The 12,579-nt window shown below is 36.9% G+C and overlaps 1 protein-coding gene across 8 annotated transcripts in view; it reads left to right on the top strand.

Annotated features, from left to right (window-relative positions):
* Nucleotides 1-12,579, top strand: part of RPRD1A (regulation of nuclear pre-mRNA domain containing 1A) — a 98,356-nt gene that overhangs the window by 60,063 nt on the left and 25,714 nt on the right. For 4 of the 8 annotated variants that reach the window (XR_016387620.1, XR_016387623.1, XR_016387622.1 and 1 more), the window contains exon 7: nucleotides 8,807-11,610. Coding sequence is in view for 2 of the 8 variants with exons in the window: in XM_022586993.2 (XP_022442701.1) it covers nucleotides 8,807-8,956 (150 nt within the window). In the remaining 6 variants the exon portion in view is untranslated. Of the gene's footprint in view, nucleotides 1-8,806; nucleotides 12,325-12,579 lie in introns of those variants that run through there. The other 4 variants (XR_016387625.1, XR_016387624.1, XM_022586993.2 and 1 more) reach the window with 3 other exon arrangements.

Genomic DNA, 12,579 nt, shown 5'->3' with positions numbered 1-12,579 from the left:
TCACACAAAATGAAAATTTATAGAAAGCATAATTAAGTCTACTTCCTAATTTAAATATCAGACAAGTAGAAAAATTAATTTGTTATATCTCACTTCCTTAAATTCCTTCTTCCCACTTGATTTTGAAGTTGCTTACAAATAAATGACCTCAGTTATATGCTGCCTGTCAGCTCCTGGCTCCCCCTCCCCCTCCCAGGTCAGAACTGATGATTAGTGATAGGTTCAACTTTCCTGGAATATTGGTCATCGTTCCTGACTGGACTAGCCCCTTGCCTTTTCTTGTTTCTTTTCCCTTGTGCCTTCTGTATGTTGCTGCTATTATTATTAGTCCTTCTTTTGTTTTGTTTTTAAGTCTCTAGGCCCATATGCTGTTATTCATGAGAAAATGACAGCTCCTCTCCATTACTGGGGATTCCAGAGATGTTTTAATGGCAGAATTAGACTACCTAATACAAGTCACAGTTTGTTTCCTAAACATGCTGGATTTTGAGTTTTAGGGACATAACCGTTAGTCCTGTGACTGTGGTGATCCTATATTTCATGTAAGGTAGATTTCAGTTGGATATCACACTTCTAAAGAATACCCATCCCAACAACAATTCCAAGATACGACAGGCAGGATAGCATAATGGTTAAGCATGAGGACTCTGAAGCCAGACTGTCTGGGTTTCAGGCTTTTTTGACCTTGTCTATTGACTTAAGAGGAAGTTTCTTAATTAGTGGTTAATTGTGCTTTAGTTTTATTATCTGTAATGCATGGATGATAAGAGTCTCTACCTATGAAGATTAAATGGACCACTTAGAACAGCATTTGGCATTTAGTAAGCACATCAAAATCTTGGTTAGGGTCACACTCAATCTAGAAATGTATAAAGCTTATTTATAACAGTATCTACCCTCATTACAATTTAGCATTTTTGATTTTTTAAAACCCAGTCGATAGCCAGGTAGACATTGGGTTCCTTGCAGAAAACTAAGTCCCTGAGAAAATATTAAATCTTTTTTCTACTTGTTAATCCAGAAGGCTAATGAGCCTTCATTATAATAGAATTATAATTTATTAACAGGTGGGAATTACCTATTCCAAGAATATTTTAGAAGTAAAATCTGCTTTTATTGTAGAATACTTATTAAAGAGAATGACAGTAAGCCCTCAAAGGAACTGCAAGATATAAGACAGTCTGTTAGATGACATTCATTTACACAAAAGTATTTCCCACTAAAAGGTAACTTTTCTGCAGATGGTCAAGGAAAAATGGTTCCATCAGAGATGTGTGGGATAATGTGAAAAGAAATGAGAAAGGATTTGATATTTTACTTTTAAAATACTTTAATTATATATACAATAGTTTTTAACAATTGCAGGACTAGATCCCAAGCTAAGTTTGGGTATTTGTTTTCTAGAAGACAAGTTAGGGCAAACCACTGAGATCTTTACCTGCTTTACACTCTGTTACCTGGAGATGGCAACAGACTTGACTAATCTCCCCGACATCATGGAATTTCTTGGCCGCCTTTAAGAAAATAAGTGGTATTTTTAAAATATTGATTGATACTTCAATTAACTTTTCCTGTCTAATCTAGCAAAGAGCCCCAACCCCAGGGTAAGCAAAATGAAGTAAATTATGGTGGATCCTGAAAAGTGAGAATCAGAGCTTCTAAATAGTTACATTGAAGAAAGTCACTTAAGGAAGACTTGTTAACACTTAAAGAGAGGCAGAAGACGTAATGAAATACATATCAAAGAACAAAACCATTTAGGGGTCTGCAGAAGAACAAATAAAATGAACCAGGATTATGAAGATTACCATCAACCTAAGGGGTTCTATAATATGTTCTGAAGATTATGTCTTGATACTATTTTGAATGAAGATAACTAGCTCCACCTTCAACATTAATTTGTGCTTTTATGACCCAAGGACCAACTTATTTTATTCTCAAACATGTAGTTACTATGACGACTGATTAAAAGTGATGTAACAGGTAAATTTTAAGTAGCCAAAACTGAATCAACCAGATTTCAGACTAAGAATACATATAGTGAGATATAAAGGGAGAAATTAAATTGCTTAGGTGTTTGCATAGATACAGCTTGTGGAATACTATGGAAATAAGATGTCGTATGGAAATACGACATCATTCCATCTTTAAGAAATGCTATTGTGGAGAAAGTCTTTAATACTAGGATGTCCATGTTTTTTTGGCTGAAAAAAATATCCTCATATGTCTTTTAAAACTGGGGGTTGTCCAGCCCATATTGTTATACTTGAAAGGCACCCTAAACATTGATTTCACAAATGAACAATGAAAAGTGAGAGAGAATGCATTATCAAAGCCTTGTTTTCAGAGCATTCTGGAATCTGGATTACATTCAAACTTGATTCCTACAAAAGCTACATAGCTTGCTCACTAGAATCGGGATTGGGCTTCCTAATTTGATATATTCCTCTTTCTGCTGCAGCAGCTGTCTCTCAGGAAGTGGGTAGGAAGGAAGGGGCTGTAATATGGTAGGCATGATGCTTGAAATTGTTGACCACAGCCCTTAATGGCCACTAAAGATGCACATGTGGGTATAGTTGAATTTCTCCAAGTTTTTTTTTTTAATTCAGAGTCATGTATGAAAGAAGAGAGCAGAATTATTAGTAGTAGCATGTGCAAGGTAATGGCAGCCCCTATATATGTATATATATATATATTTAAATTCAGAAATAGTTAAGCTATTTATTTATTTTAAGCAACTGAAATATTAGAACAGCTGTATCTGGATCAGCCCTAAAATGAATAAGAACTCCAAATTTTAGGAAATTTATCCTCTTAGCTGTTTTTGGTGCAAGATGCCTCTGATACCATCCCAGAATGATAACTGCAGTTCTGTGGCACTTCATAATTTGAAAACTTCCACATTAACTTATTTAAGCCTAACAGCCCAATAAAATAGATTCCCATATTTTACAAAGGAAGCAGCTGAGGCTTAGGTAATCTTAGGGTGCCCTTGCCTAAGATTACAGGTAGTAAATTGAGGAGGTGGTACTTGTATCCAGATCTTTTGACCTAATGCCCAGGAGAATCAACTGGGGACCTCTTCACACCCAGTGTTCTGCTGAACACTGTAAGGAATATAGATACACACAAAGTGTGTTTCCCCCTAATTATGAAAACTAGAAAACAGTATAGTAGTATTTAAGTTCAGAAATAACTTGAATAGTAGCAGATCATAGGAAGTTAGTGTGAAACTAAAGTAGGAAAAGTTTCTATGGCAAAGTTTGGTCTTAAAATAGGTCTTGTAAGATGGAGATTTGGACACAATGTATACTCAACATTAGCTGTAAAGAAAAGCATTTCTAGTGGTGGTTCAGATTTCAACCTAGCTCTAACCCACTCTAACTGCACACAAGATAGATCTCACCTCCTGATTCATTAATGTTGAAATATAGTCAGACGAGGGTTTGCAGTTTTAGGGTGGTGGTGGTGGTGATACTGGCAAGTAAATTAAGAACAAAAATACAGACCTTGTTGAATGAGGGGGGAATAGTGAGGGAGAAGTAAAATGACTCATGTAAACAGTCAACAGGAAATGAGGTGAAGCATTGGTTCCCAAAGTGGCAGCTGATCTTTCAGCAGAAATTCTGCAGGCCAGAAAGGAGTGGCATGATGCATTTAAAGTGACAAAAGGGAAGAACCTACAACCAAGAATTCTCTACCCAGCAAGACTCTCATTCAGATTTGATGGAGCAATCAAAAGCTTTACAGACAAGTAACAGGTAAAAGATTTCAGCACCAGCTTTACGGCTGTTAATGGAACTTCTCTGGGTAAAAAAGAAAAGGCCACAACTAGAAACAAAATTACAGAATGAAAAAGCTCACAGATAAAGGCAAACATACAGTAAAGGTAGGAAATCATCCATACACAAAGCTAGTAGGGAAGTTAGACAAAAGCAGTAAAATTATCCGTCCACAATCAGGAGGTAAGGGATGCACAAAACAAGATGTAAAATATATCAAAAACAGTAATTGTGAGGGGAGGAGAGTACAAATGAAGGGTATTTTTAAATGCATTTGAAATTAAGAGATCAGCAACTTAGAGCAATCACGTGTATATATAGACTGCTATTCCAAAACCTCAAGGTAACCGCAAACCAGAAAATCTATAACACATATAAACACAAAAAAGAAGGGATCCAAACAACACTAAAAACAGTCATCAGATCACAGGAGAAGAGAACAAAAGAAGAAAGAGACCAAAGGGGACAGGGCGGGAGGGATAAATTTGGAATTCGAGATTAACAGATAGAGACTACTATATATAAAATCGATAACAAGGACCTACTGTATGGCACAGGGAACTATATTCAATATCTTGTAATAACCTATAATGGAAAAGAATCTAAAAGAATATATATAGATATATTCTTTAAATATATATTATATATAACTGAACCACTTTTGCTGTACATCTGAAACATTGTAAATCAACTGTACTTCAACTAAAAAATTAAAATTAAAAAAAAGACTTTTAAATACACAGACTAGTCAGAGCACGATACCTTTGCAGTAAAAGCAGTTCAGTATTTATTGCTGAGGGAAGGGGCTTAATTTTTTGATGCTTTGGCTTTTCAGCAGTTTTTTTTTTTAATTTAAAATTAGGTCCTTCCCCTTCTTTGGGGCTGGAACAGGGCTAAGTTCTTTTGAAAGCTGTTTTTGCAAAATGCAGGTTTAGTTAGAAAAGAATGAGAACACTGAAAGAGACTTGTGGCCTTACCTATTGATGTGTTTATCAGATTAGACTATCACACCTTTGACTTTCCCTGATACATGCATGCCACTGGATCCACGTTTGTGTTTTCTCTTTCATGCTTAGGGTAATTTTCCTGGTTTACTGAGAATAAAAAGAGATATTTCTTTTCTCCCACTCCAGCTTTATTGAAGTAAAATTGGCACATAAAATTGTATATATTTAAAGTCTACGATGGGATGATTTAACATGTATTTGTGAAATGATTACCACAACCAGGTTAATGAATATATTCATCACATGGCTACTTTGGTGATGAGGGCACAAGGTCTACTCTCTTAGCAGTGTATCAAGTGCACAACAAGTGTACAACACAGTATTATTAACTATAATCACCATCTGTACATTAGATCCCCAGAGCATATTCATTTTATAACTGAAGGCTTGTACCTTTTGACCAGTATCTCCCCATCTCCCACCCCCGCTCCACCCCAGTCCCTGGTCACCATCATTTTCTGTTTCTGTGAGTTCATCTTTTTTTTAAGGGTCCACATATAAGTGAGATTATATAGTATTTGTCTTTCTCTGGCTAATTTCATTTAATGTAATGTCTTATAGGTTTGTGCAGGTTGTTGCAAATGACAGAATTTCCTCATTCTCGTAGCTGAATATTCCATTGTATATATGTACCATGTCTTTATCCATTCACCTGTTGACAAAGAGTTAGGTTTTTTCCATATCTTGGCTATTGTGAATAATGCTGCGATGAACATGAGAGTGCAGGTATCTCTTCCAGACACTGATTTTGTTTTGAGGTCAGTGTTAGATATTTGTTCTGACACCAGGAGGGCGCTATGTGTTTTATTACATGTTTCTTTCTCATGCAAAATCTTTGAGTCAGGTCTGTGGAACTAGGAGTGGGACAATGGCCAGCTTTTCTTTAAGTGATGCCCCTGCAATAGGAGCTGAGCTGTTGGTGAAGGGAAGGGGTGCAGGAGCCTGTGTTCCTCTTGGCTTGCCTCTTCTCGTGAAGACCACCACCTCCTGAATCGGGGGCAAGGGTTATCCGTGCCCCAGTATTCTCAGCTTCTGCATCTAAGGTAGAGCCTGTGTTTCACGGAGTGGGGCTGAGCAGAAGGGCGCCCTCAGGCTCTTAAACTTAAAATTTTTGAACCCTTAATCCTCTCTTTTTTTGTTCACTTGTAAAGTAGCCTTGACTTCCCTCCCACACACGTGGCTGTATTTTATTCTCCTATTGCTCAACTTTATTTTCTTCATTGTATTTATACCTGAAATAATATTGATATTTATGTTTTTTTATGCCTCCTTCCCCCTGAAATGTTAGCTTTGTAAAGGCAAGAGACCTCATCTGTTTTGTTTAACACTGTTTTCTCCAGCGCTTAATAAATATATACTAGCCATATGCTGGGGACTGCCATCACAACACTCGCAGTCTTGTAGGGCAGAGAGGAGGATTGTAAATAGACAGTCAACAACATTTTTCTGAAGGTGCTGTGAAAGAGGAGAGTGCATTCGTGGTGCTGTGATGATTCTGACCTAAGAGAATTACTATCATTATTGTACATCAGAATCAAAACAATATACATATCTTATTGTAAGCATCATTGCCATAGGAAGCCAACTTGTGGAATCTTGGAGCCTCTTTCTAGACCACCAGTGAGGCAATTGAAAAGTTTTGGGACTATGGCCTGGATCATAGAATTGGGTAGTTCGTCAGGTTTCATCTGGTTTTTTCTTCAGGCTAACATCAAATAGTTAACCAGAGCTACTTAAATCTTTTGTCTTCCAGATGAAAGTCCGCCTGTGACAGTAGCAGAAAGCTTTTGATTACTACTTTTGTTCCTAATAGTAAAGCACGATTTTACTCGCTTATGAAGGATAGTCACTCTTCTCACAGGATTATTGAGAGAATTAAATGAGTTCGTATTGTAATGCGTGGCATTCAATAAATGGCAGCTTTTGATTATGTTTACCAAGTTTTTTGTATGCAGTGTTGCCAACTGGCAGAAGGCTTTTATCAATAATTGCCACAGATCCTTTGAATCAAAGGATTAATATAAACCTTCATAATTGAAGTACAGCCTATCTGGATGCTAGAAACTAGAAATTAGGGTGAGCAGTAATGACCACTAAAGGCACATAAGACATTTCTCAAAACATCTAGCCTCGAGGGGAGCAGAGAGTAATTACTTTTGAGCGTGTTTGAACAGCATCTGGATATGTCATGCTGACCCCAGAGTACTTTAGGTGTTACTTATTAGAGAATGATTTAGTAAGAACAGAGGGACAGATGGAGGTATGTGTTTGCCCCCCTACCAGCATGTGCTGAGGAAGACACGTATGCTAAATGAGATGTGTGTGGAGATCCGACTGAAAAGTATGCATCTAGAATGAAATACTCTGGTGCTTCTCTTTTGTTTGCCACTCCGAGCTCTTATGCTGAAACCTACCTGGTGTTCCAGTGTGTCACTGGCAAAGGGGAAAAGGAAAAAGGAAAATCTTACCTTGAGGTTATAGATCCCAATTAAACTCTCTTTTACTCAACCTTGATCTTCATGATGGATTAGAAATTCAGGAACAGGCAGACATGGCAAAGATTGACCCCGCTCTTGTGTGCCCAAAGCTATCCTAGAACATGTCCAGCTTTCAACCTTGTCTGCTTTGTCTGCCATTGTGCCCAGTTCCCCATGCTTCAGAAATCTTCTCCTTTCCCTTAGAGCAGTTGTGATATAGTAATTCTGACAAACTCCTTTCCCCAGGTGTAGTTATTCTTTAAAAGAGGAGGCTCAGTAACACAAAGTTTGCTAACTGATTTCATTTTAGACAGAAAAACCGTAGAGAAGTAGCTCACAAGTTGGCTGTGTATTAGCATCCTTTGGGGGAGCTTTTACAAAATTTGAGAGCTCTGGATCCACTGCCAGAGATTCTCATTTAATTGATAGATAGGCTGGAGTTCTCTTGAAAATTCTGAGTTTCTTCAAAAATTTCCTAGGTGATTCAGTCAGAGTTGAGAAACAGCTAAAGAAGAAGGGCTCTTTGTGGAGAGACCTTCGACCCCAGATGAAAGCTTATCACTCACCTGGTCTGTCTTGAGATCACCCTTGGTCAGAGGGAAGGAGAGGGCTGTAGGCTTTATAGAGGGAATAATACCCACTTTCTAGGTTCCCCTCTTCACATCCCACCTCTACTAGGTGATGGAGTAAGGAAGGGTCCTCTCTCCTTGTTGAAGTCTGGAAACTTCAGTTAAAAGATATTTCCACTACAGAGAATGGGCTGTTTCCCCCCTAGGCCAAACATGATCTTAATTAGTTTCCAGTCTGACTCCTTAGGCTGCTGTTTGCAGGGTTTCCTAACCTTTCTTCTGTGCCATTGTAATTCTTTGGTGATCTGGCGAAGCCTTGGACCCCTTCTCAAGTTAAATATTTTAAATATAGAAAATAAAATGCATAGCATTACAATGGAAACAAGTTATATTGAAGTAGAGTTATTGAAATAATAAAATTTATACGGTAATATATGCTTCTTTACTGATATAATAAATTACATGTAGCAATTGGTCTAATAATTTCAAAGTAGTCATAAATGTAAACAATATTTTAAGATAGATGTGAAAAACTGTAAAGTAATATTGAAGCAACTGGTTTCTATTAAACTCACAGATACTGATAATGCTCCTGTGGTCTGCTGCCAACATTCAGAATTGAAAAGTGCTAAATTTCAGTTTAAGTTTGTGAAAATAAATATATACTTTTTCTTATCCAAGCTCCTGTATACCTGAAAATCTTATATGCTGTGGTTAAGTATATTAATATTTTAGTCTTCTCTTTACAAGTGTGAAACAAGAGCTTACGATTGTGATTTTTCATAATAATGAGTTTACCTACTTGAGTATTTCCCAAGTCCCTCTTTTGATCCTAAAGCTCACATTATAATCTCGTTATTCAGCATAAACTGAATGTTTTACCAGATTTAACGTAGAGCATTAGCTAGATAAGCTAGATAGCTCTTCTCTGAACTCCCAGAAATGCTAATGAGAGTGGTTTGATGTTACAGGAATACAAGCGCAAGTTAGCCAGAGTTTCCCTGGTGCGAAAAGAACTCAGGTCCCGGATCCAGAGCCTGCCGGACTTATCTCGATTGCCCAATGTCACTGGCAGCCACATGCACCTGCCCTTTGCGGGGGACATCTACAGTGAAGATTGATGACCAGTCTCTTTCCAGGGCCCAGGACTTTGCAAGAGATGGAGACAGGTTAGGTGGATAGTCCTGTAGTGTTATTTTTGTATATTGTTGAGAGAGTGACAATTAACAAAAAGAAATAAGTAATTTATAAAATTGTTTAAAATGTTGGTTTGTTTACTATTTTATTGGTAAGTTAACATGACTTAGTTTAAACAACGTGAATCTCTGTGTATTAATAAGCTCACAAATAGTGATTATTTTCAAAAGATCTTTTTGTAAATTTTTTTGATTCAGGGCCTTGTGAGAAATTCCATGTTTCTATTTCTTCATGTATTTTCAAATGATTTTCTTTATTTTCTTCAGTATCTAATCACTGTATAGTATGTAATTCCTAAAGAGTAAGAACTAATGAGGAGTTTGTTGAGAATTTATTATGGTATAGCTAGGACTTGATTGTAGAAGGGACTAAGTGTTCCAACTTAATTTTCACCCTTCTCCCCAACCACAATATCAGTTCTGTGCCTCTCAATGCCTTTGATTCCTATTACCTAGAGGTCAGTAATTTAACAGTAAACATGGATGTCATTTTGAGAGTCAGATCAGAACCTAGAGAACTTTTCCACAATAGTACTATAGGGGTTCCATTCCAACTGCCACAGTGTAGAATAAAAGGAGTGTTAAATAGGGACCCCCTTGAATAAACTGTTTATTATTATTTGGATAGATTAATATGAAAATGCTTTGGAAATGTTATGAATTTTGACATTGTACTAAGAGAACAACTCTGATTCTAGAACTGATTTCTAGTTGTCAAATCAGGCTCCTTTTAACATAATTGATCCCTTTAACACAAAGCCATCTGTGGGATTAAAAGAAGTGTAAAATAATGATACTTTATTATTCTCTTAGCCATTTAACTTTAAAAACAATAGTATTTTTAGCTTTAATATCTCAAGAACACAATATTCATTAATGTTCAGTAAAGTAGCCTGGAACATTTTTAATGTTTCCTTAAGGTTTTTGAATGACTGTATATTTGGAAATTAAGCAGTGCTATACTACAGGGTAGATCTGGTAAATATTATATTTGTATATTTAGAATTACCAAAACAAATGTACTTTTCTTTTACCTTTTATTTCTAACCCTGTGTGTTAGAGCAGTTGCATGCTCTCCTGCTTTCTCTTTAAATCACATTGTTAAGCTGTGGATTTTGTACTCAGTGATGACTTAGGATGAACATTTTTTTCATTCATTACTTTACATATTAGAAATTTTTCTTTTCGTTGTAAGAAGATTCAACTGAGATAGTCAAGAAAACATCTTTTAGATCCCGCAAGCCAGTTATGTCTCACTAGTCTGAATGGCTTCACTCTTTCTCAGTATTAGAGATTATAGCTAAAATGAATTTATATGTGAAGGAGAAGACAAATATTTATTTTTAGTAGCCAGTAGTTTTGGGAACAGTGCTTTTAACAGTTTGACCTCTCAGAAACAGACACACAGAGAAGTAGTTCCCACATATGGCTTATATTCCAAAGTTTTTTAGTCAACTTTTGGGACTCGGGGCACATTTTTTCACAGGAACGGTAGTAATTAGATTCCCTGTGAACACTACCACAGAAAGCTCACCCAGGAATCTAACTCACTTAACCATGAATGTACTTAACTTGTAATGTGGTTGACAAATTACTGGTAGTAGATCCTGACCAACATTTGTAACGTCACTAAGGAAATGGTGTGTAGCAGCCAGACTTACACATTGGGGTGTATGTCTGTCTTGTGTACTTCTGTCCCTAGGTGTAGGATTTGTAAGAAAAAGATTCAGCATGGTGGTGGAGGGTGTAACCAATGCACAATTATTAAAACCTGGTTATACCTGTTGTAAAAGTATGCCACATAAGTTAATTTTTGTTAAAGTGAAAGCAAAAGCTTGTGTATTAATTTATTTTCAGCATCTTGACCTTATTTATGATCTGCTGAAGTGTTGATTTATCTATTCAAAATACATTTTTTCCATTTAAAACTAATTTATAAACTATGTACTCCTGGGAAGATTTGAAACCTATTAGAAGTTTGTTGAAATATTTTCACCATTTAAGACAGACTTCTGACATAGATACTGATTTTAATGCCAGTATCTGCTCTAAATATTTATGATAAAAACGCATTATTTTTTAAAGAGCTTGATGCGATTTGTGATAAGTGATAGTACTCAACCTGAATCCTACTCCCAATTTCACCCTTTGACCAGTCCTCCACAAACCTTCAGTTGTTGGTTGATTTACTGACTGTAAACACAAATGATATGGTCTGGTTTAGAAGTTATGTTTTCAGCCTTATGATAATTAACATGGTAAGCCTTAGCAGTAAACAGCTTTCCTTTCTAAAAGGGAGACTACATTTTCTCAAGAAATGGGGCTAGCTGGGGGTACTATAATACCAGATTCTGAATCAAGAGCATTTTCTTCACTGTGTACGTGAGGCAAATCATGCATTTTTGAGTGCAGCTTGGCCTGGCCCCTCAAGAGAAAAGCATGTCACCATACTTGCAGTAGGGGTATTTTGGTTTGAATGGATACCATCACTCTTTTCTCCACAAACAGTGCAGAGAGCTGTCTGGAGTGGCAGTTTGAACAGATTCCCTGGCGTTCCCTCTGCTCCTTCCATCATTACAGTAAGTAAAAGAACCACATGGGGGAACCCGGGAGTCTGAGAAAATGAGCTGTGCTTAATAGCCAACCTCCCTTTCTAGGAAAACCAGTCCAGGTGCAGCTATTTTGGTACCTCTTCTCACATGCACTCTGCGTCAGGGTTTTTCTGTAAGAACTCCTTCAGGGTCAGCAACAGCCGGGATGACCTTGTCATCTTGATTTGCAAAATTAAAATAACAAACCTAGGTTGTCAATTGTCACTGTAGATGAGCAGCTCATCTATTATCATTATTGAACAGGTTCTGAGAAATCTTTAGAAAGAAAACACTCAAAAGTACAAATTAATAAGGAAAGTTAGAATGTCCTTTCTGAATTTTCCATTCAAAAAATTTATATTATATGAAATAACATAAAGCTCTATACTGCTTTGATTTCTATTAAGAAGTAGCACCTAAGATGTAGTCTTGTTTAATAGTTGTTGCACTGTATCAAAGCTTTTTAAAGTGTAAATCCAATTCTTCTCTGTATAGAAAGGGAGCATTGTGTTACTTACTGAATTTATTTATACAGAGCATTTGTTGCCATCTGTAATTCCAGCCATCCACACATGAGTCTGTTCTGAGGTGGCAGTAGCACACGGGAAGATGAAGTTTCCCTATTTCTTTACCCCTTTTTCTTTGGTGGTATCTGATGAAAATAGAAGATGTTCTTAATAAAGTTTTACGTTCTTTTTGAGATGTGTAGATTATTTTTGTGAATTTGTTTAATTGGATATGGGGTGGGGAGGGAGACATTGATGGACTGGGAGGGAAACAAAGTACTGGGAGTGTCCAGCAATATTACCGTGGAGAAACTGCCAAAGGAGATTCTATTTGCATGGTCAAGGGGAACCAAACTTGAGCGAACATCCGAATCACCTGGAGGGCTTATTAAACCATAGGTTGCTGGGCCCCACCCCCAGAGGTTCTGGGATAAGGCCTGATAGTTTACAT

The sequence above is a fragment of the Delphinapterus leucas genome, chromosome 14, assembly GCF_059928025.1.
Source record: "Delphinapterus leucas isolate spDelLeu-1000000601 "Yukka" chromosome 14, BTC_Dleu_Yukka2, whole genome shotgun sequence".
NCBI classification, from domain to species: Eukaryota; Metazoa; Chordata; class Mammalia; order Artiodactyla; family Monodontidae; genus Delphinapterus; species Delphinapterus leucas.
This window is presented reverse-complemented; position numbering and strand designations above follow the sequence as displayed.